Source organism: Fringilla coelebs (assembly GCF_963513975.1).
Source record: "Fringilla coelebs genome assembly, chromosome: 5".
Classification (NCBI taxonomy): Eukaryota; Metazoa; Chordata; class Aves; order Passeriformes; family Fringillidae; genus Fringilla; species Fringilla coelebs.
In genome coordinates this window covers 55,059,684-55,085,327 of record NC_140033.1, presented here as the reverse complement: position 1 = coordinate 55,085,327, position 25,644 = coordinate 55,059,684, and the positions used below count along the sequence as shown (strand labels likewise).

At 39.2% G+C, this 25,644-nt stretch overlaps 1 protein-coding gene across 1 annotated transcript in view; it reads right to left on the bottom strand.

Annotated features, from left to right (window-relative positions):
• ANO2 (anoctamin 2) overlaps positions 1 to 25,644 on the bottom strand; it is a 152,492-nt gene that overhangs the window by 3,030 nt on the left and 123,818 nt on the right. The window contains exons 17-23 of the mRNA XM_084205617.1: positions 24,671 to 24,782; positions 23,429 to 23,486; positions 22,489 to 22,589; positions 14,998 to 15,146; positions 7,371 to 7,523; positions 7,215 to 7,267; positions 5,043 to 5,224 (exon numbers count right to left, since the gene is read on the bottom strand). Of these exons, the coding sequence (XP_084061743.1) occupies positions 5,043 to 5,224; positions 7,215 to 7,267; positions 7,371 to 7,523; positions 14,998 to 15,146; positions 22,489 to 22,589; positions 23,429 to 23,486; positions 24,671 to 24,782 (808 nt within the window). The remainder of the gene's footprint in view (positions 1 to 5,042; positions 5,225 to 7,214; positions 7,268 to 7,370; positions 7,524 to 14,997; positions 15,147 to 22,488; positions 22,590 to 23,428; positions 23,487 to 24,670; positions 24,783 to 25,644) is intronic.

The window sequence follows — 25,644 nt, the reverse complement described above, 5'->3', positions numbered from 1 at the left end:
CTCCAGATGTTCTTACTTCAACACTTATTATGAAATACAACTTCAGAATTAGAGCTGGACTACCTCCACTGAATTTAACACACGCAGTCTGGTTTTCACAGTTGTAACCAAAATCAGAACATTCTTTTAGCTTTTGAAATGTCCAGATTTTAGGGGATTGATGGAAGTCCCCTTTATTTTATAATGTATATTGACATCGATGTACACGGAATAAAATGCTGAAATGAAAGAGAAATAGTCCAAGGCATTTTCAGATGGAAGGAGATAAACTTGCATTCATTTCACCTAAAACTTGATTAATTTAGGGAATAATTCAGCCCACATAAAATGTGACTCATGATTTGGTGATTCCTGTCTTTGCATTAACGAAAGGGGGAGCCATGGGGAAGGCATTTCCTAAATTAACTGTCTAGCCTTGGACAAGATAAAACAGAGCCTTAGTGGTTTGGTGTAAAGACTGTTGCTTTTAGTATTATCATCAATCATTTGGAAGTAAACAACAGACTAATAAAATTGGAAAGTTTTGCAAGTAGCAGGAAACACAATGAGAATAATATGAGAAATGGAAAATTAAAAATATAACACTTGAAGGATCTTTGAAGGGATAGTGTTTGAAAGTGGAAATAGCCTGGAGCTTGCAGAGGCTAGCAAGTTAGCACAAGTTTGAAATATGGCAGCAGGACAGTGTATGACTTGTGGGTGTATCAACAAAAGTCACAATGGTGCTGGGGCGGGGAATTAGCCTTCCTCTGAACAGCCCAGGTAAATCCACACCTGGATTGCTGCATTCAGCCATTCAGCTGTGCAGATTCCTGCGGGGGGGGGGGGGGGTGGGGGTGGGGGGGGGGTGGAAGGAAAAAAAAAAAAAAAAAAAGGAAAACCAAAGGAAAAGATAGCGACAATTAAAGGTAGTTCAGGAGAGCAGTACAAGGGCTGAGGAGATTGACTCATCGGGAAGATTACAGAGCAGCACATGTATTGCTCCATTTTGGTAAGTAACAGCCACAGTTGGACATGATAACCATGCACAAATTGTGCCCTTAGGACTGAAAGGGATAATTTAGTGCTGTTCCCAGTGTTTGACTAGGAGTAATGGGATGAAATTAAGAAAGGGAAAATCTGTTTTGAATACCACAAAACCTGTCCTGACAGTAAGATTCATTAGACTGTGCAAAAGCCTCCGTTGGGGGATAATGGAGAAGGTTCATATATAAAATCTGTCAGCTTCAGTTTGCAGGTGCGCTTGCCAAAATTACCCTCAGGTTCTACACACATGGTTTTGCATGTTAAATTACACATTTGCAGTCCATGCATTCCTGACATCCTGCTGCTCCCCACCTCCAAGAAACTGAGTCTGGAATGCTGGATGTCATTCTGTGCTGCAGCTTCTGGAGACAAAGGACACAACGTACAGCCCACAGGGAGGAGAATACTACTTTAAATTTGGGCTATGTTAATTTAGGGAAGAACTCCCTGTGCTGTGCTAGCCCCTGGATGGTTTTGCTCAGCAGTGCATGAACAGGTCCTGTCTTAGGATTCCTGTACTGTTCCTGCAGTGCCAGATCCCCCCTCTGGTACTTTTCTGGACATTGTGGACTCTCACATGTTGCTCAAATCTGTACAAGCACTGCATCAAGAGCCAAAGTCAGTTCCCTTGAACTTAATCTGCTTGAAGATCAAAGCCAAGGAAAGCCACTGAATTTCTTGTGGATTTTTCTGACCACTATAAATCAATCCCAGTCTTGAAATGGAGCCCAGGTTCACCTGGAAGGGTCACCGGCTGTGGTGGCTTTTACATTTAATGCATTCTGAGCTTCACAAACTATGTAAGTATTGCAGGACATCAGACCCCTTGGAAATTTCACCTGGCTCAGCTGGGAATCCCACTGCTTGTGATGCCTGAACTTATACTCAACAGAACACTAGCAAATGGTGAAGGAAAATGTTGACAGAGCTAGAGATGAGGTAGCTGGGCCTCCTCCCCACCTCCTTTTTTAAATTATTCTCTGGCATGTGGGACTCCAAAAGGCCTTTTCTAACCCCTAGATTCTACAGATAGGTTGTTTTTTACAAACACTATCTTTTCAGTTCAAGAAGTATTTGGACAATATCCTCAGGTGTGATTTTTGGGGTCTTCTGTCCAGGGTCAGGATTTGATGATTCTTGTGGGTCCCTTCCAAGTCAGGATATTCTATGATTCTCTGATTCCCTCACCTCTTCAATATTTCATAAAATATTTGATTCAGCAGATATGGTAGGAGCAGCAACCAACTAGTGCTGCAAAGACAATTGTGTTTCCAAAATAGCAAGCAACTGTAATTCCACTGAAAAAGGACAAGAATATGAAGTGGTCAAAGTGGTTGAAGAATAGAGCACAGAAAAGTTATTAGGAAGAATAGAAAAATGTGCACTGAAAGTAGAGAATTGTAGGAAAGGGGAAGCTGGGTGGAGACAATTGAAGCTAGTGCTAAGACAAAGATGTTAATGCATTTCAGAAGTATATTGTGGGGGGGGAAAAAAAGACTGGTCAAAAGAACCAAAAACACTAACTATGTATATAGGTGGAATTTCAAATCAGTCCAAGTAAGCGAATCTGTTTAATTTCCTTCTTCAGCTGGCCTTTAGAAGAAATTGCAGAAAACATCCATAATCACAGCATCAGCAGTGCAGGAGTAAATAAGTATTAGTCAGAGGAAAATGGTAGCATCCACCACTGATCATTAGGAATAGATGAGATGAATCCCACAACATTAAGAAAATAAATTTAAAGACAGTTTATAAAGTTTCTGAATGTTGGAGCAGACCCATGTTAAAGGAAAAGTCCCTTGAATGACTCCATATCTGCTGCTTCCTTTATTCAGTGTGACCAGTAGGTTTCTATGTACTCATCATCATACAAGGCTACAAGGATTAAAAGGGAAAAACCAATAAAAATAACCCATATCTTATCAAGATTTGCTTCTAATTTGCCTTCAGCTATACAAATGCCATTCTTCCCTGAAAGAAAAAAAGTAAAATTACAATTAATATGTGCGTCAGAACAGCTTTACAGCAACCTTTATTTGGAAGCAGTGCCAAAGACTTCACAGCACTGCAGAAAATGCTGCTCTAAATATTTGAAGAATGTATTCTGTATCTTCAGTGGCAGAGTTGTTTCTGGCTTGTTATGGTTATTTTTAAGATACCTTAATCTCTGGCACTGCCCGTAAGGAGAAAAATGCAGCCTCATTACAACCACATTTATCTCCAGAGGTCACAGAAATCTAAGAATAAGAGAGGTCAGCTTGTTCCCAATGCATTTGCCAGAAAAAGAAATACAGATTTTATTTCCAGCTTGAGGGGCAGTGTTTGGTTGCCTGTCTCTTGGGACGCAAGTTAGAGACCCCATACTTTATCACAGTGATAGTTCTGGCCAAAGCCGAGATTTTGATAAGATTCAAATGAGGCAGATGATAATGAGAAACAGTGTTTGTGGATGCTGGCATGTTTTCCCAATTGTCTCCTGATAAGAGAAATGTTTCCATAGTTCTGTCTCACTCATTAATTTTTTTCCTCTTCTCAGTCTCTTAGATGGTGTCATCAGGCAGAGACCACTTTTGAACACAGTGTAGATGATTGCATTCTCCCTGTATTTGGGCTCTGTTGAGTATTTGGCTGTGAATGACCATACTAATGTGAGGAGTGCCTTTCACCCTGTTGTTAATGCACATACTTCCAAACACACCAGAGCTTAAACATCTATAAACAGAGGCCAGTGGCTAGAACAAGGTAAAAAGCAGCATAGTGAAAGTAGCAAAATCACAGTGAAGTGGATCAAGATGCTAGGTGAAGGAAAACACATGCAAATTTAGGGATGAAAGATTAAAAAGTGCTAGAGTGGAAAAGTATTTCACAGACTTACAAATCTGAAAGTCTGGAGATGCTGCATACTGTAACAGGGAATACTTTGCTAACAAACAAGTCCCAGCAGCAGAAAGGGGGAATAGCAGAGCTCACTAGCTTATAAGTTGCTTAAAAGTCAGGAGTGCATTCATCTGTCCTCTGCTGTAGTCAAGGTGAGGAGGTAGATTCCCTCCAAAGGCAATCCCAACAGCATTGCCAGAGTTACAGGGACAGATTTCTCTCCCTGTTTGCCCTGCTTCCAGTAAAGAATCTGGCATGTGTCATTTTGTGGGTTATAGTTGGGCAAGATATATACCCCAAAATCAGTGTGAAATATATTGCATGTCAAAGCAAGGGATGGAAAACGATTCTACATTAAGGCTATCCTTAAATAAATGGAAGCGGAACTTTTATAATTATTTTGTGCTATTGCAGAGACCAAGCACAGGGTGAATTCAAGGGAGTCAAGAAGGAAGGGGAGACAAGCTGTTGAGGTGTAATGCTTTAAACCAGCTCTTTGAATTTCTGTATATTATTTTTAAAATACCAAGTTACTTTGTAAGCTGGAGACACATTAGTGATTTCTCATACAAACTGGAACTACTCTATAGGTATCTAGTATTTGGGACATATTTTAAATGAAGTTGAGCCTTGTTTCCCCAACCAGAAAAGATGTATCTGAAATAGAAGACAGGTACATGGTGACTGGTACAGTTCTAATGATAGGCATAATTTATTGAAAACTCATATCTCAGCAAGTAAGGACTGAATTTAATAAAGACAGAGAAAGCCTGTCATAAAATAAATAAAATAATAAAATAAAATCTGGTTCTAATTACTGGGTGTCCATTTTAAAAAAATCATTATTTTTAATTAAAGCTGTATCTTTCAGTAAAGGAAGTGTTAGTTTGCTTTTTTCTGTGGATCAAGTCTGTCTAAATTGTTTATTTTGCCTTTTAACGCCCTGAAAAAAACCCTTTTAAAGACCCTGTAACGCAGTGAAAATTCTCTCAAAGCAGCACTTCCAAAACCACATTTTCAAGGGCACATGAATATTGCTGAATATGTGGCCATATAAGTGAATTTTATCAATTCCCCCTTTGACATAAGAGCCAAGGAATTTCCCTCAACTGTGCAAACTGCCCTTACAAGTACTTTACCTGCAGAATGAAACCTCCTGTGCAAACAGGGAGTTTTCGGGCTGTGTCCCAGCCTTGAGCTGGCTGACATTGAAGTATGAGAGGGTGTGATTGATGAAGCCATGCATGGTTCCATTCTGGCTGTATGCATACTGATACATAAGGCGTGGGATGAAATCGGAGGTGACAGCAATGACAAAAGCCTGAGAGATGGAAAAACAAACAGAAAAAACTAAACAAGCAAACAACAGCATCGTGAATATGCGTCTCCAGGTTAAGTAATTCGGGGCAAATTTTCATGTTCAGGTAAGTGAAGGGAGTTATATGGTCAGAATTGGTACAGAATGAAGGGAGAGTTATATGGCAAGAATTGGTACAGAATATTTGCACAGTAATCTGCTCTGTCTCTCCAAGAGAAGGCTCAGGTAGGGAAGCAGTAAAAGCAATTAATGGACTGTACATTGCTCCAATTCTTTTCATCTCTGGAGCCATTAGGAAGTTTATCACTAGTTTTAAAAAAACCCACAACAAGATGTAATAACCAGTTGGTATAATTTGGGCTACATTTTGGTGTAGCTACACCAAACCTGTTGAGTGTAAATGTCCATTTTCTCCTCAGCATGAGGATTCACACAACTCACACAGGGGGATCTCATGCTGGTATTAAACCTTGTGAGACTGGTATCCCATAAACCTGGTGTAATTGTAGGGGCAATCAGTCACAGAAATCTCTACATCATATCAATAAGAATCCCTTTCATTTCTGCTCTGGACTCTTTCCTGTTGGAGCAGGTCCAGAGGAGGCCATGAAGATGTCCAGAGGAGGCCATGAAGATGGCCAGAGGGCTGAAGGCCCTGTGCTATAGAGACAGGCCAAGAGAATTGGGATTGTTCAGCCTGGAAAAGAATAGGATTTAGGAGGAGACTTAAGAGCCCCTTCCAATGCCTGAAGAGACTCTATGAGACCTGCAGAGGGACTCTTGACAAGGGCCTGGAGTGACAGGACAAGCGGTAATAGCTTCACACTGACAGAGGGCAGGTTTAGATTGGATATTGGGAAAAAATTCTTCCCTGTAAGGGTGCTGAGTCCCTGGCACAGGTCACCCAGAGCAGCTGTGGCTGCCCCATCCCTGGAAGTGTTCCAGGCCAGGCTGGATGGGGCTAAGAGCAACCTGGGATAGTGGAAGGTGTCCCTGCACCTGGCACGGGCCTTGGAATGAGTTGATCTTTAATGTTCCATTCAACCCCAATCATTCTACAATGCTATGATGGTTTTAAAGTATATTTTGCTACATAATAATTTCCTGTGTCAATATTGTCCGGATGGAGAATCAGAATTGGGCATTCAGTATTTTTTTTCAAACAGGTATGCACATATTTACATTTCTTTCAAGTAAAGGTATTTAATCATACTTTACTGGAATCCCCAGGAAAGAAACGTTTCCAGAGTTTGATCAACACAGGAAATAATCAAGGATCATAAATCTGCAAAGTGTATTCAGAGAAAAACAAGAGGCGGCAGAGTTTTTCTCCTCCAGCACAGCTCAGTGCTGGACAGCTGAAGTCTGTGCCTGACAGTGAGATTATGGGGATGTGCAGGGGACCACAGATTTCCTACCTTAATTCCTGGAAACTGGAGAGCAATGAGTGAACAATGAGAACTCCACCCAAGTGAAACAACACTACCCTCTGGATGCATTAGAGGGCTGTGCTGTTGTGCCGAGAGCTATTTTATTAAAGAAATTGCATAACAGCTCTCCACAGGTTCTCCCTTCAGTAGTGAAAATCTGTTCCCTTTCCAAAGGGCTCTGATATCTTTAATATCTCTGGTATTATTCCATGACCTTAAAGGTATTTTCCGATGTAAATGATTTTATAAGATTATGATCTCTATGCTAAAAACCCACTAGAAACTATTAGGATTAAAGTCCTAGGGCATGAGATTTTTTTTATCTTAAAGCCTATAGAGGAAAATTTTATTTAGGGAATACATATAGCACAATAAGCATAATATATCTGTATTCTGCTGTATTGGAGTAATTGAGAAAATTAGATGCCACTTTTAAATTATGTTGAAGGGACTAAACTATGAACAATTATAAACAATAAATTATAAAGAATTTTAAATTATATTGAAGGAACAGTAGAAGCTCCCAAGATCATGATTAGAAACTGGTGTAACCAAACACTTACATTAATAATCACTGAAAGCTTTCCAATACTACTCAAGATGTTATACCAAATACCTGCAAACAAAAGAAAAAAACGTATTAATGAGTTCATTATAAATTTTCTTCTTTGTTTAATTGTATTTTTGGTCTTATCTCCATTGCAGTGCTCATTACTCACCTATATCTTTTTCTCTCACTGTGTCTGGCCTCCTCAGCTCAGTAACAAATTTTTTTGCATCAAGACGAACCTCGATGATGTTGTTCAGAAGAGCAAATACAGGGGCCAGAGGGAAGGAGGCAACAAAGAGTGTGACAAAGCCAAACTGGATAACTGGGGGGGAGAAAAAAAGCCAATGTTTTTTGATAGCTTCTGAAGAGAACAAATTGTTGATGAGCTTTGTGCATTACCAACTGCACAAAATTCCACTTCCCAGTTTGGTCCCAGGAATAAATATCCCAGAGTAGAGCTATGAAGACACAAAAGTTTGTCACTATGCTTTATGAATGTTTCCAATAAAGCTTCGAGCCGCTAACACAAGCACAAACCAAAGGAAACAATAAATGTAACGAAGGACAAAGGGTTCAGAGTCTATTTTTCTGCATTTTTACATAACTGATTAGTCCATGCTGTTTCTTTCCTGTCCTTTTCCCTGTAAGGAAGATGATACACAATCAAGCAAAAGGAGAAAATCTACAAGGTGCCACTATTTCTTCCCAGCTTCTTTTGATAAAGTTTGTGGCAGCCTGTGAAAAGCAAGGACACGAGTATCTCTGTGGATGCAGGAGCCAGTGCTGTTCTGCAGCACTTTCATCCCTCCTTCTGCAACTGATATCCTCCAAGTTCAGAAATACTCCTCTTTAAATCGAAACAAAGGTGAATTTTATATAAATATATATTTAAAAATATATATATTAAACTAATAAATCTGACTGTGATCTATATCTCAGAGTTAAAAAAAATATTATCATAGAAAAAGTATTGGTGTGTTCCAATGCCCTATCTACTGTGGCTTCTTTTTTGACAAATCCCTGTTCTTTCTCCCCTGAGGGAAGAATTGCACTTTTCTGAGAAAATAGCACAATATTCTGTGCTCATAGCACAATATTATACTTTAAAGTATTTTCCTTCAGCACTGTTGTCACAACCTACAACTAACTCTTGAAACAGTTTCCCCCAGGACCTTCTATCACATACACCCTTTTTTTTGTGTACAAGTCCTCAGATATTTCCTCTTTCTAATCTCAGGAAAAATATATTTGCACATGAAAGTAAAATCTCTGTATATCAATTATATGGCCTTTAGAGTTTCATTCTTATTGTTTGGTTCTGAGATTAAGTGTATACACTAAGATGGAGCTTTTTCAAAGCATACAAACATCCTACCCTTGAAATCATACTTTCCTGACTATTTCATGTTCAGAGTCAGGAAAAGAAATTAACAAGGAAATAAAACCAGATGGTAAAGTAATGTCCCCAAAAACTATGAAACGCTTAGAAAAATACATAGCCCCAAAATATGCCTTATTTGGTTCTAAGTGAATTTAGCAGGAATACAGCTGGGAGGATTCTGTAAAAAATAAAATAAAAAGAAAAGTTGAAGGAGTATTTGCAATGCTTTAAGAATAAACCACACACGCATTTGCTTTGATGTTGTTTGTAGCCCCTTCATTCATTGTCTGAGAAAATGCACTTTAATTTTTTTTCAAGTTCATGAAAAAATGTTCAAGGTATGCAAAGGACTTTTGGATAATTGTGTAAATATGTCTTTTCATAGAAAACTCTGCGCCAGAAGTGTTTGTGTGGCCATCTTGAAATCTCTTCAATCTTCTCAACTCTTTCTTAGGCAAGCCTAAATTATGCAAAAAGCAGGCAAGAAAAGCAATTACAAAGCCAAACTCAGAATTTAGATGGGGGTGTGCAACAAACTAGCGAACAATCATTAAATGGAGGAGTCTTTGAACAGCCTAAGCAATTCTCAGGTATTTGTTGAGTGTGATCAGCATTTCTAGAAACAAACCTGAATAAATTACAAAGAGAAGAATCTCTGCCCAAATCCCAGAAGGAATCTCATCTCAGCATCCTGGAGTTCTGTGGATGCCTGTCTGGTCACACTGGAAATATTTACAATACTTTTAGGACACTCACACTCTTCCATCAAGGACAGTTGACACCAAAATGTCCATTTTGTTGCCTGAAAAAACTTGATAGTAACCCTTAAATACCCTTTTTATGTTCACATTTCTGCCACAAGGTCTGCATACAAAGCTCTTTACGTGTCCATGTACAGGGAAAAACAGAGCCTTCATCCTTCTGATGAGGGAAAAAGCCCAAAGCGCATGCTGGTGGTGCCTTTACTGTCTGAGTTGAGCAGGAAAGCGGCCAAGGGCTCAAAACCAGCCCTTGAGTTTCACAACACCTGATGCTACATCTGCAGCACCTCATCCAGCCCTGGGCCCAAGACAAAAACTCTGAAGGACAAACAGCATCCAAAGAATTGTCTCAGGTCCCACCCCTTCTCCACTATTCACAGAAGCTGTGCAGGGTCTGAGCAGCCCCAGCCCAACAGCAACACACCCTGTTCCTCTAAGTTATGATTAAGCTCAGAGCTTTTAAATTATGGATCTGGAGGGTGGTGGCTGCTGTTCTTGTGTAAGGGATACAGAATCAGTCCCCAGGACAAAACCTTTTATGGTGTGGATCACTTGTTCTACAAGATTTGCATGCTCAGTATTGTGAGCAACCCAAGTATCTTTTACCTCAAAGCCTCACTTAAGACAAGGTATTTATTTACAATTCTGTTGCTTTTTTTTTCCTTTCTTCTTCATCAAAAGTATCTGTCATAGGATCACATGTTACTGGAAGTAAAGAGCGGAAAGATCACTTCTGTGCTAAGCAGCTTTCCAAATCCTAGAAAGAAAATTTTCAAAATAGAGCCAGGCCTGGCTGAAAACTAAGGAAAAGGGGTAGTTTATAACTTCTGTAATAAATGTATGCAACAAGCCTACACACAACCACCAATGGTATTTTCAAAACCATCCTCATTATAGAGATTATAGAAAAATGAAGGTTTCTCTTTGGCATTTTTTTTTTCTTTTTCTGCCTCACACATTGCCTTTTTGAGGTTTTTTCCTGCTTTAGGGGAAATTCTTCCAAACCTCTCAGATTAATCCTTATAGTAGTCAGTAGCTACAGACATTGGATCTGATCATTTTCTCCTTGTGCCATTGTTTTTAAACAGAAGTTGGATGATGAAACCTTTTATTATTACTTCTCCTTGAGGAAAAATGTTCTTGATCAATTGCCACATGAGGCCTGGACTCCTAGATGGGTTAGGCTAGAGAAGGGAAGACCAAATGAAACAGGAATCTGAAAATCATTGCTGATTTCAGTTTCTTCTCAAGGAAACACAAGTGGTATAAATTTCAGACATTCATGTGCATCGTTTTGCTCTTGGAGCCAATTTAATAAAATTTCTTTCATTAGCAATATTTATTGCTACTCTAAATATCGATTTCTTGCCACTGCAGGCCAATTACACACTTTGCAGACTTGCTGCCATGTGGAAGAGGAAATTGCTGTACATGCTACCGACTTTAGAAATGCACATGGTATAGTATATTGGCCTGGGTCAAAAGTCTTTACACAGTTTTGGAAGCAGGAAATGCTAAGGACAAATTTGACACATGTTGAAAGTGACAATTTATGTTTCAGGATTACTTGAGCAAGATTTTCTGATCACTCAAGCATTTAAAGAGTGTCTCCACTAAGAAATGCAGAAATAGGTCAGTTAATAATATCAAAACAAACAGTCATGAGGAATGTCATTGGTGCAAGTCAAATCTTTGTGCAGATGTGCGATTGCAGGCAAGCCTGCACAACAAAAAAGCTCAGCAGAGTCTGCTGGTGAAATCAGATTCAAAGACTTTCACCCTAAAAAATTAATCTTGTTATCCATAGAATCACTTGGGCTGGAAGGGACATTTAAATGTCATCTAGTCCAGACCTGTGCAATGGGCAGGGACTTTCAACTAGATCCTGTTGCCCAGAGCTTCATCCAACCTGACTGGGAATATTTCCAGGGATGGGGCATGCACCACCTCTCCGGGCAACCTATGCCAGTGTTTCACCAGCCTCATTGTAAAAAAAATTCCTTCTTACAGCTAAAATAATTTGTTGGCATGGAGTTGAGTGACTGATATTTTGCAGAAACCAGTTTCAGTGAATAGAGTAACCTTTCCCAAATGGGAAAACAGAGGAGGCTAAAAAATAACCAGTAAATCTTGTTATTTCTATGAACCTACCATGATTTAAATGAGGGCAGGGGTAGGAGTGTGAGAAGATGGAAGTCTATCTAAGGCTTCAGGATTGTTAGAATAAGAAATAAGTACAAAAATGAAAACAGATTGGAAATAGACATCCCAAAATTTAAGTGGGGCAGTTATCATCAAAAACTCCTTTAGCTGTGGCACATCATGCTGCAAAACACATCCTGAGACTGCTCCAAGCACTGTCCCTTCGAGAAGTGCTGCCTTAATGGGATTAATTTGTTTCATAACGAAGTGCAAAGAGAATATGTGATTTGCCATGTGGGCAGTGGGCCAGACTCCAGGTTTTTTACAGAAATCAGTAAAAGAGATTGGATATATGGATAAAAAAGGCAAGGACTGCCTGTGATTAGGGTACAGCTTAGTGAATTATAGTCTTGGAGGCAAGAGTCTTAGCTAAGGATGTCACACATCCTTAAAAGTGGGAGCAGGACAAACCTGAATGTAGTGACTACTCACACTTGGATATGACTACTCACACTTGGATATGTAATCTGCCTGCTTCTGCATGAAACCCCCTCACCATCTGCATGGGGAAACCCCAAAGGCTGCAGCAAGCCCCATCTGCAATTCCTCCTTCATTCCAGATTGCCACTGATGCCTGAGGGAGGTTGCCTGAGTAAATCAGTGTGAAAATTAAGACATTCTGAAACAGCAGCCAGATTTCTCTCTTTTCCTTAATATCATACCTCTTCTTGTATTCCCGTCACCCTGCCTTTTTAAGCAATTCAGGGGAAAAAAAAAATCTTCCTCTGGCCTTTTGCATTACTTCCCTTCCCACTGTCCCCAGCTCAAAATTAGAGAAATAGATAAATAATCTGCTGAACTGCCCCTTGCAGCATGATGCCCTTGACAACAATCCCAGCTGACAGGTTCAGTGCTGAGCTGCACCAAGTGCTTCCTGCCAGCGTGGGTGGTCTGAGCAGTGGATCTGACAGCTGAGAGCAGGGACATGAACCCAGGGCAGCAACCGGGGCTGGGGAGGTGCAGCTTTGCTTTCATCTGCTGCACATTTGTCTGCAAATCCCACAGGCAGGGCACAGCTTGGCAGACTGTGAGGCTTCTCCATTTTGGAGAAGCCAAACACATCCTCCTGTTGTAAACAAATGTTTAGATCAATAATTCATCTCCTCATTTTCCCTGAATCACCCCTGAGTAGCTGCAGGCTGAGGAGCTCACCATGCTTTATGAACTTGGCGCAAGGGACTAATCTAAATGACAGGCTCAGTGTCTAGTGATTTATAACAAAAGTAGCTCAAACCTTGATACTACAAGTCAGAGCCATGGAATAGAATCATAGAATATCCCAAGCTGGAAGGGAGCCATCTAAGGGAACCATCGAATATCCCAAGTTGGAAGGGAGCCATCGAAGTCAAACTCCCGGCCCTGCACAGGATAGGCCAAGAATCCCACCATATTCCTGAAAGCATTGTCCAAGCTCTGTCAGGCTTGGGGCTGGGATCACTTCCCTGGAACAGGAGCCCCCAAACTTTAACAGACTGTGGTGGTACTTCTGCATTTCTTTTTTTTTTAAAAAAAAAACCAAACACATTAACCTACTTATTTCAGTGGCCATGATTTGACTCATCTTGGCAATTTCTAGAACTTGCTCCTAAAATTAAAATAACCCAAACAGTTTCCTGAGGGACAGCATAACAAATGGCTAAACATGGGAGTTTCAAGAGGTACTCTGAAGTCAAAACACAGGTAAGGAAAATGTCATTTTCTTCATTGAAGGCAGACTACTGACCTGCTTCCTTTCAGATTACGTGGTCTTAAATGAACCCTTAAAACAAATCTGGCGTTTTGGAAATTATGTTCGAACTCACAGCATTGGAACATCACTTTTCACTCAGCAGAATCAAGGCCACTGACAGCAAACCCAAGCAATGCTGATGAACATCACACCAGTATATATTTGTTACTGGTAACTAAAGTCTTTAGACTTTAGTCCTCCTTATCCTAGCTAACCAAAAAATGTGAGTTGTTAAAAACAGATATTTCTGAGTTATTCCTGAGCCTAAAAATAAAATAATAATAAAAAAAAATTTACAGGAAAAAATGTCTATTTTTTTTTTACTATTGTTCAACTTCAAAAATTGCTAAGAAGCTTGCTTAAAGTTTAAAGGAAGAAAAATCATCTTGGGCTGAAGAACCTCATGGAAAAAAAATTGTCTTAAAAGGATAATTTTTCAACAAAGTATCATTAAGTGCAGAAGGGGATAAGATCACAGAAGTGACAACACAGACAAGATCCTAAGGTGAGTTGGAACAATTGGGAGGGAGATAATGGGAGGTGAGGGATTCTTGATGGCACTACAGAGGGCAAGGCTGGGATCCTAAACATATTAATAAGACATCCCCAAATCTGTCATCATGCAAAATACCTTATATACACTTAGGCATTTATAGATTTACATAAATCCACCATTCTATAAATTTTAATGTATTCATTTTTAATTAAATTATATCTACAAACCAAGATTGTTTCTGTACAGAGAGATAAACCATATATGGTATTTTTTTGCCATAAAATATGTTCCCCATTAGATATTTTGAGCATAGTGACTTGTGTTAAAACAGGAGTTGCCATACTCAATATTTAACCAGATGTCTGGTTTTAGACACCATGCCCATTTTGCTTCTCCCTGAACTCTTGTGTGACCTAAAGCTCAAGTTTGCCTGGATTACTTCTTTCCTTTCTACTCCTCTACCCACAGCATTCCTGCTTTCTCCTTCCCTGCCTCTGCAGGGTCTACTCATGGGGCAGGTACAGGGCTATGCTCCCCACTAGAAGAAAAACATGGACACACTGCAATGAATCCACTGGAGAGCCATTAAGATGGTTAAGGGACGAGAAGACCTGATGAACAAGGAGAAGCTGAGAGCACTAGGATTGCTGTACCACAGGGAAAAAAGGGGATATTACCCATATGGCCAGTTGGAGAGCACAGAGCTAAAACCTTCTCAAGGGCACCCAGTAAAAGGACAAGAGGCACAGGGCACCAATGGAAATGTAGGGAGTGCAACTTAAACATTAAAAAATCCTTGGTGTAAGGGTGATGAAATACAGGAAAAGTTGTTGAGTCTCCATCCCTGGAAATACTCAAACCCCGACTGGATAAGTCTCTGAGCAACATCCTTTAGCTGACCCTGCTTTGAGCAGGAGGTTGGACCAGCGGATCTCCAGAAATCCCTCCTAACCATAGCTGCTGGTTCTGTGGCTAAATGGTTTCTATGCACTTTCCTCAGCTGGGAACACTGGAATCTGGCAGCAGAAGTATTAACAGATACTGGGATTCATCATTATTTCTCTGTTGGCACTATGGTAGTCTCAAAGCCCTGCTGGCTCACATGGAATTTCTGCAAACTACAAGTGCTGAGGTATTTTTGTCCCTCTCTCATGACCTCTTCTGGCATTCAGTCCTATATAAAGCCATAGTTATTGCAGAAAGGGAAAGAAAATTCTGAAAACTTACTCATTTCCATGTATTCTGGAGTCAGCCCAGTGAAAGGTTCCAAGATGTAGTCGAGATCCCATTGCTGAGGGTCCTTGGATTGGTTGGTGTCCATTTCCTTTACCTCAATTCTTTCATCTTTCAGCTTCCTAAAGAGCTTCTTAAGCTTCCTGAGGAACAAAAGTTCAGATTGAACCAATTTTTTTTCCATAAAAGATTTGGCCCAAGTCTTTGCACTGCAAAACATAATTAATCCTGTGTTATTTTGGTGCATCACAGGGGGAATTTGCACCACCCTGGGAAAGTTCAGGTGTTTTTAATTGACAGGTACAAGCTACTGGAGTTGAATCAAGTACTTTATAGTAATTTTTCTCTCTAGATGCATATTCAAGGGGATCTTCCTTAAGATCCTGGAACCTAGATAATATTAGTAATTAGTACTCTCAAGAATAACATAATGAGTACCTCTCTTTTAACAAAATACAAAATGTAATCGTTTCATTTCCCATTTTTACTACAGTCATAATTTTATCTCAATATAAAAATTGGGAACTTCCAGTATAATAGAATTTTAATGTAAAAAAAATGCCAGATGTTTATGGGTTGCCCAGAAAAGCTACAGCTTCCCCATCCCTGGAAGTATTCAGTGCCAGGCTGGATGGGGCTCTGAGCAATGTGGAATAGAGGAAGGTGTCCCTGCCCATGGCAGGGAGCTAGAACTGGATGAGCTACAAGGTCCCTTTCAACCCAGGCCATTCTGTGATTATGGGATATTTCCAAACAAAGAGGGTACAAGAATGCACTGACAGTAGAAAAAGCAATATCAAACACTGTCCCACTGAAATGGGGATACAAATTTAATGACAATGACAAATAAATTAGAGTAAAATGAACGATTTCTAAATGAAGAGTAAATTTTTCCCAATGTTCCCCCACCCCCAATGGTATTTTAAATACACATGCATCATCAACTTCATGCTATTATTTTATACACTGAGAAATTCCCATGGAAAACCACAGTAGAATGAGGTATCTCTTCATAGTCAAGGCAGCAAAATACAGTCAAATTAGCAAAAAATAGCCAGATTTATACGTATTGCATATCTTTCTTTTGCAGATGATATTTATCTTCCACAGAAACATATGGCACTATTTTACAGTTCTTCACGTATGTGCCATGAATGGAAATCCAGACTAATTCCAATGAGGTTTTGCCAGTAGTGTAAGCAGGGCTCTCCCACAAAATCTTCCCCCACAGCTTGTGATAAACCCTTTGAACTGTAGGTGTGTGGCCTGGATACAGGAATATTTGGGAGAAGGGCTTTTCCTTTGGACCTCCAGGGAAGCAGAACCACTTTCCTGGACCTTGGCTTCAGTGGCAGGGCAAGGCTGAGGAACAAAAGCTGGCAAACACAATAAAGACTTTGCTGTGTGGGTTTATTGCTTCATTCCTAAATTTACACTGAGCCGTGGGATCACTGTGTTCCCACAGTGACTGAGGAATTTCTGCACCTACCAGTGTTTACAGGACCCATTCCATTTCATCACCAGTATGGAGGAATTTGGGATTGGAAGACACTCTTTAAACAGGTCTAGATTGCAGCAAGCCCTCTCAGATCCTGGATCATAACTTTTCAAAAATCAACAGGACAACTCCTGCTTTGTTTGAGAGGGAAGGAAGATGTAGCTCCCAAGTCTGATGGTAACATCATGAGTACTTTGGCATTACTGGTAACCAGGACACTCAGATTGCACCGTTTTAATGAAAGGGTGGGGGTAAATTTAAAATGCTTCATAAGACAGAATTAGATGAATCCTTACAAAGACTTTTACCTCATACATCATGCAAACTCAGCCATTTCAAGACACTAGATTCCTTTCCCCCCCTCTGCCTTTATGGCAGCCAAGGGAACTTGTTGGTGACAGAGGTGATGTATCATTCAGAGGGTAGGAGGCTGGGGCAGGATTTAAAATAATCAAAGAATTCCCAGGATGTTCTTCTAACATATCCCAATTAATTTCCTACTGTGAGAGACTCTCAGAGGAGGGCGAACAATAGGTTCAAGAAAACACTAATTTCTGTTCCAATGAAATGATACAAGCTATAAATGGCCCTCACACTCCTGTGGGCAGATGAGAGTGAAGATGATCTTATTGTCATGGCACAGCAGCAGCTGAGATAAAATTTGAGTTTAGCTGTGAAATCTGTGCACGTGTGATCTAATCCTTCAGCTACAGCACCACAGAAACAAGTTCTGGAGATTACTGCATACACACACCTCCTACGAGAATCCAGTAAATAAAACAATTGTTGTTGGTTTTAATGTTTATTTGGGAATACACCAAATCCACGGCTCAGTTGCTCAGAATAATTTTTAAATTTTCATCTGGTTATGTCTAAGCCAAGCATGATGAACAGCACCTTTAACCATTTGGAGTTCAGCTTTGAAGAATGTCTGCATGCTTCTTTTTAGTTTAGTTTTTTTTTTTTTTTTTTGAAAGATCAACTGTCTGAAAGCAAGCCAAACCAATTATTTCAAATTTTCCACAAAAAACAAAAAGTACCTTTGTGTCATATCCAAGCATGTGAAGTTTGAGACCAAGCAGAAATGTGTCAGAAAGTTAAAGGAACAGAGAAGAGGGATTTGCAGGGTGTTATTCTCCAGCTACACAGCAATAGGGCAATGAAAATGAGTTTTGCAGAACTCTTTATTTGTACTTATGATTGTGATGCTAAAACTGAGTATGCTTTTTAAATGCCTTTGTTTGAAGCCCGTTTCTTAATTACCCAGATCAACGTGTTTAAAGAAAATTGACAGAAAAAGAGTTCTTTTAGCTTCTGATTTTTTCCTGCTGTGCAGCCCCCCCCCCCCCCGAGTAAGTGGTAATTTTGCCCATTCAGGATGAGTGTCCCAGAAGCTTCATGCTGAAGAGGCTCATGCAGCAATGTTTCATGATTTCACACAGATCTGAGCAAAGAGGGAAAACTTTAGTGCTGTAGAATAGCCATTATTTCTGGTCTTTTTGCCAGGGAATGTCAAAAAGCAAGGTGCATCCTTAAGGAAACTGAACAGCATGTGAGAAGAACAAATGCAGGATGAGAAGGAAAGAAAATTACCAGTTTTTTTCAGGATGTCTAGAGCAGTTTAAAATGACACTGCAGCTTCTCACAGGGGATTGGCACCAAATTATTGTATTAGGTAAGAGGTGGGAACATGGTTGAATTATGCTGATTGTAATTCCCAGTATAACCAATAAGCACTGCATTATGCATGTTAACAAGCATCTGAAGTGAGCATAAAATCACTACCTTCAATAACCCTCAAGATTTTGAGAAAAAATATGATGAGAGAAATCAAGCTCCAAGTGATCCTGGCTGGGCTGTAAGCACAGGGTGATTAGATGAACACTCCTTTTCAAAAATCAGAGAGATGATTCAACAGTTTCTCTATTGATACAGTAAGAAGGAGCAGCTGGATTTGGGGGATCTAGGGGAAAGAATGATGATGACTTGGGAAAAATGAAAAATTTGTGGAGTGAGTGAGAGTGGAATAGATAGAGGCTGAAGAGGTAGGGCATCTGGAGGGCAGGTTGAGAGAGAACAGATGCAGGAAAATTACTTTGTTAGCACAAGTGTTTGTGTCTTCAGTGGCTGTACAACTGGGATTGTTCAGCCTGGAATAAGGAAGGCTCCAAGGGAACTTAATTGAGCCTTCCAATGCCTGAAGGAAACCTGTGGAAAAGATGGAGAGAGACTCTTGACAAGGGATGGAGTGCAGGAAAAGGGGCAATGGTTTCACATTGACAGAGAAGTTTACATGGGATATTGGGAAGAAAGTCCTTTCTGTGACGGCGGAGAGGCCCTGGCACAGTTTGCCCAGAGAAGCTGTGGCTGTGCCATCCCTGGCAGTGTCCAAGGTCAGGCTGGATGGGGCTCTGAGCAACCTGGGTTAGTGGAAATTGTCCCTGCCCATGGCAGGAGCTTAGAACTGGTAGGTCTTTAAGGTTCCTTCCAGACCAAACCATTCTGGGATTCCATGATTCTATGAATACTTGTTAGAACAGAGATGCATGTAGAGGTTTTACATGAAAAGACAGAGAGCCCCTAGAATCCAGCTGCCAGGAAATAAAGGATTATTTATAACAGGTGGGGTTTTTAAGGTTCTCCTTCCAGTTGATGCTTTTTGATCTGTAGGATAATGGAAAAAGGTGCAGAGAGAAAGATAAACAGAAAAGATTCTTAGGCCAAGTAGCTGGAGCACTTGTATCTGGACAAAAGGAAGAGTAGTGACCCAGACTCTTGTGTCTTCCCCTGTAATTTTGTTTCCTGCTTCTGGGAAGGAACACTGAAGATCCAGGCCTTCCTTCAGTCATATTTCTACAGTCTGTTCACATAAAGAAACACCTTCTCACATTCACAGGCACAAGAAGGAAGCAGGGGAAGAACAAAAGTGTGTAAATTTCTAGTTCTCACACAAATTTTTGGTACAGCCATGCTTCCTTGGAACACTCAGATATCCTGGATTCTACAAGAGTTTCAGTTGTATTTGGGGTTTATTGGTTTCTCAATCAGAGGAAAACAATAAAAAACAGGAAAAGAAAAAAATGGTAAAAAAACCCCACCCAAACCTTTAATTAAGGATAATTTAGTAGAGGTGAAAAACAGCATAAGAGATAATAGCTACAAAGGAGTGTATTTAAATGGATTTTATTAACTCTTGGTATTTTCCTCCAGCATATTTAAGTACGTTTTGAAGGAAGTGATGGAAATTGATGCTGAATAGAAGGGGCCACAACCATGGCCTCACTAAATTCAATAGTTTTGCTCTTTGCTTCAATAGGGCCAGGATTTCACCCTAAGGGTTTAGCACCAAGGTCAAAGACAGAGAGTAATAAAATAACCACATGGATGGGGTTTTTTCAGTACATTCAGAAAAAAACAGAACTGAATAAAAAGGGTCTTAAAAGAACTCGTGGTTAAGGCTTTCAAGCCCTGCAGCCTTTTAGGGTGAATTCCTATGGCAACAGTAAAAGAATGATGGTATGTGACACATCTGAGTGAACTTTGGCATATTTACATCTGTTAAACTTGTGAATTCCAGCCCCACAGAACAAACATTTCAGTTCAAGAGGGCTTAGTTTTCTGTAATTAAAATCTTGTTGCATTTACCTAGCTGGTTTGCTATAGCTGGATGCAGAAATTAAAAAAAGAAATCATGCAAGGTTCAGGAGATCAGCAATTACATCCATCATATCTGTGCCAGCAGTTTCTACAGAAACATTGAAGGAAAAGCAAGGATGTGTCCCCAAAAAATGCAGGGCTGCCATTTGAATTTTCCCTCCTTACCCAGTACCAACCATGGATAAAGCAGAATGAAGACATGGCAAGATGCTTTCCAATTCTTTCCAATTTGGGTCTCTAGGAACATAAAGGATGACTATTGCTTGTAAACTTACTCTATCGTCTACTTAGCAGTATTTTTTGAGGAGAAAGAGAAGATAGGATTTGTGATTTCTTGAAATCACCTAAAACACCTTGGGTTTTCTGGTGAATGAAATTAAAAGATTTCCTGAAAAAAACCCTTGAAATCCTAAGATTTCAGTGAGGAAGAAAATGTTTTTCATGAGTGTCATCAGATAAATGAGCAGAGAGGCGCTTCCATGTTACAGATGTGCAGGGGACAGTACCAGATTCTGAGGACCAAATCCCCATTTATGATATCCCCTTTTGTCTCTCTACATGGAGGAGGTTGGTTGGCAGCACCTGGACTCTGTCCACAGTGAAAATACAGGGAGCCAATGGAAGAATCTGTGTTATTCACCCCGATTCTCAGTCTTTCCAAAGCACACGGCAAGGAGGAATGAAAAATGCAGCTGCTGGTACCCTTGAGGAACCAGCCCAAACCAGTACAGTGGTCCGCTCAGGAACAGGAGGCTAACTCTGATTTAATTACGTGCTCAGCGATTCTTCTGGCGCAAATAGGTCCGGGGAGAAGGGCCGAACCCTACGGACATACACACGATTTTCTGGGGAATGCAGACAAAGAAAAGCAGATATGTTTATTCCAATATGACAAGATAGCATTGTGACTGAAATGAGGTATTTATCTAGGAAGGGGAGGATGAAAGGATGATTGTTTTTAAACAGTTTTAAAAATTGAGGCCACCACAGTTTGTTAAATGAAGGGTGAGGGAGCAGAACTGAGGGAGAAAAATGAGATGAAAATATCACATTCTTGCACCAAAGGGAGGGAAATGAAAAATAATTGGACATGACTTTCTGTTTGGACTAGATCAGCCCATGCTTTCATGAATCAAAAATAATAAATACAGTATTTGTAACATCATAAAATTCCCATTTAAAAAGTCCAGTAGCAGTAAGTTTTTGAAAGACGAGAAACAAATTACAGCAGGTTTATACTGAGAGAGCTTTAAGCCTTCAACATGTCAGATATTTTGGGAATGATTTACCACACTTTTCTCAAAATAAAATGTAAACTCAATGAGATGCAGACACAAAACAGGCCTTCCTATTAAACTTTGTCACAAGAATAATGAAACCATCCATAATCTACATCTGATTTGTTTGGGAATTTTTTTCTCTCTCTCTATTTAAATTCCTTGCAAGAATAAAAAAGTACTTGCTGAGAAAAGGAAGGAAAAGGGCTCATTTGAAATATATTTCATATCTTTTAAGAATCACTCCTTTTTTTTTCTAGTTACCATCATCATGCCCTTATGGATGTCACCTAAATGCTGCTGACACCAGAGTTGGAAGATTCTGCCTCATTTCAGTGGAGCTGAGATGTCTAAACCAGACTCTTCATCTCCAGCATTTCACAGGCCACTGCCACCACAAAGCAAACCTCCCAAGAGGCAGGAGCAAGATTTTCTCAGTGGATTCTCAGTGCCTGAAGATCCCCTTGGCACTGGTGATTTTTCCTGCTGTATTTGGAGCAGGGAACTGAGCACTGAAGTAGTCCATGGCAGAAAGGCACTAAGCTGTCAGTGTCTCTGCTTGCTCCTGCATCATCCCAGAATGACATAAAGGCACCTTGGAAATATGTGGATTTCATCCCCAAACCCATAAAATAGTCATAGATCAAGTAATAGATTTTAACATTTTTTATGAGCTACTGCTTTCCCCTACATTATCTCCCCTCCACTTTGTGCTAATTTGTATTCAATGCAGCTGTCCTGAAAGCTTCTCTGAGACTTCCCAGGAGATCTATCATACCTTGCCTGTTTTCCCTGGTTTCTAAAATTAATTTAATTCAATAATTTCATATATTCCATAATTTTCTTTAAGCCATTTAGTGAAGATATAGCAAATTATTCAACATAAAATACAACCAGATCATTTCACCACAACCGAAAATGTGATTTATCATCACATTCAATTAGAACCCACTGAAGGCAGTGGCAAAAGTCCCATTTAGCTGAATAAGGATCAAGGCTTTGATTTACTGTGTCATTGGAATAACACATAATGGTAAAGGCCAGGATACATACGGGATTCCAATTTCAAAGAGATTGTTTTGAATCAGTTGCTTTCCAAGCATGATGATGCTCAGCTGAATGCAGAGTTCCATCAGACATCCTCCTGGAGCACACTGCAATTAAACCAGACCAGAGAGTGTGAAGGGATTTAGAGAAATCATTTAAAAATATCCACCTGGGAGAGCTCCCAGTCTCTCCATGTGCCTACTGTCCCTACCACCATTTTTTGTGGGATCATCAATTACTGCAAACCTGTGCTTGGCAAGGTATTTCATCTCCACACATAAAACTGCATTATGAAAAATATGCAGAGCTCTGAAACTACTCACGGTGCCCTGGGGCTCTTATATTTCCTTTAAAAATATTTACCATATAATCAATGTAATAAATATAATGCAGGATCACCGGTACTCTACCAACTTGATCTCTCCCAGGGGGGAAAGAAAACCTTCAGTCTTGTAAAGACTTTTATGTCAGCTCTATTGTCAAACCTTGAGTACATCACTCAGCTTCCAAGGGAATACCCACAGCAATCCCCTTCATGAGGGGATTTAAAAAAATGTTTGTAAGTTTAGCACAAAATGGCTCCAGGTTTTTAAGCTACTAAAATTGCCAAGCTTCCATCGATCTGCAGAATAGGAAGCCAGATTCACACTTCCCGAGGGCCTCAACCAAATCATGGAATGTTTCTGCCTTAGTGCCCAGTTGTAAAGCACAGAAATGGTGATGCTTCACCTAAGAAACACCATGAATAGTCAAACCTGCAGAAAGAAAGAATATAAAGATTCCTTAGATGGACACCCTGGGTTTTGCCAATTCAAGCTGAAGATTTAACCTCTTGTTTTAAGATGTGTTTTCTATTTTTCCTATTGTGTGTAGTCCACTGAACACGGTACGCATATTTCTTTGTGTAAATGATTTTATTTGTAATTTGAATTTCATATTTACTTACCTCTTCCATCCTATAACCTTCAAACACATACACATAACGACCAGGTCGGCCAACAAACCTGAAAGCAAAAATAATATATAAACTAGAATAAAACCTTAAAAATAAGCTAATATCAACACCATGATTTAATATAAAAACACAAAAATAAGTTAACTTTGAAATCAAGATTGTTCATTCGTATTAGTAAAAATATTTCAGAAGTTGCTTCTTAAACATGAATTTTTAAGGGTTCAGCATCTATTCAGCTGTGATTATTTCAAAGAAATTGGCCTCTACAAGTGGTTTTCTACTAGATCTGGATAAAATAAGTTTAATAAATATTTTTCAGTGATAAAACAACATAATTAAAAACCCCTCACTTGATTAGAGATGTCAAATAAACCTGGGGACATATTCACATCCTAATTCACATCCTCTTATATATGAATAATGCCCTGTATTTATACATCTGTACATAACCAAGACTCTTCTGGCTACACCAGGAGAAACAATGATATTGACATTATTCGAACCATACAACACAAAAATATAGTTAAAAAAGAGAGAATTTGGTGACTTTTTTTCATTGGTTTCTTACAATATTTGCAACTGCTGGCAAAATGCATCATTAATCCTCAAATGAAAGGTGCTGGATAGGATTAATGAAGAGCAGAGATTAAAAAATTTTACAGCCCCCAAAAGGAAGAGCAAAATGGTAGGAAACAGAACTCAGAGGATGTTTTAAACATTTTTTTGCCAAAGTTTTAGCAAATAATCATTTTAAACTTCCCATTCAAAAGCATGTGGATGACTGGGTCCCAAAAGAAAAGGATTCTGAGCCCATAGGAAGTCACACTTATTTAGCAGGACAGCTGAATTAGCTTTTTGGTCAACCACTTCATTTGCCAGTTGACTGTAGCTATTTCTTAATTTGATACATGAGAATAATGCAAAATAAAATTAAAGTAATAGAAAAAAGAGCTCCGTAATTTTAAATGAAATAGGAAGACCTTTCTTTGCCAAATGATGCTTCAATTTGTTAAACTGTGGAAAGTTAAAGCACCACCATTCATTATAAAAACTTTACTTTTTTTAAAAACACAAAAAGAATTATTAACTTTAGATAACCCTGTCAAAGATATTTTTTCAGAGCTGGCAAAGATGACCAGTCCCAGGCCTTTGTGCCCATTTTTATACACAAATCCACTATTATAGACACATAAAAAAAAGCATATACAGAAATGTAAAGGATATTTATCCTACCTTCCTTTAAAAAAGGCAACATAAAAAATTGATGCATAAGAGTTCACAAACTTTAGTAGAAATGCCTTCAAAATCAGTCTTTCCTCAAAAGTTTTCTCTGTTTTTGGTATTTCTGGGGGGAAAAAAAAGCAAACCAGAGAACTGAATCAGTAAGTAATATATAAATCCCTGAATCCCCAAACATATACAAAAAAACCCCAAACTTCAAACTTTGGGCTTGTATTAATTTTTATTTTGTACCTCTAAGTTGTACCAAAGCCACTAAGTCTGTCACTCAGTCCTGATTTCCAGAGATATTCAATTCCGCAAACCAAAATCAGTATAAATTACTCTGCTGTATATATGGAAATTGACATACATGAGTATGTCTGCTACACAGTAACACAACTAAAATAACAAAACAGTCGTATTCTCAATTGAGGAATGCAGAAACCGAAGTACAAAGACTTTCAACCAGAAAAAAACACCTTAAAAGTATCCTTAACTTGTAGTCCATAAGCCTTCTTTTCTGTGGTGAGATTGTTGATATATTTGATGTTAAATATAAGACTAAATACATTTTTTAATAAGGTATTAAGTGAATTAAGTGCAAAAATAAAGGCACATTTTTGTTAACAATTCACTTTATATGTTCTGTATTTAATATATTTCTCTCTTTAAATATTTTCAGTAATCATAACTCTGTCCCCAGATTTATTTTCAATTTCTGTGGAAATTTTCTGGCAGCAGAAAGCACAGGTATAAGACAGAGAGGCTTTTCAAACTGATGGTAGGATCCTTTTTTAAAGATTTTATATATGTGAAACCCTTGCATTTCTCTGCTCTTCCTGAGCTGTATCTAATGTGAGAGAGTATAATTTTATGCTTAAATTTATCATTCTTGGCTGAACTTCTGTGGCACAAAGAAAGTGTGGAATAATGAGGAGATCCAGAGCTCTGGCTTAAGGACTTCATTAAAAATACTGCTATACTTG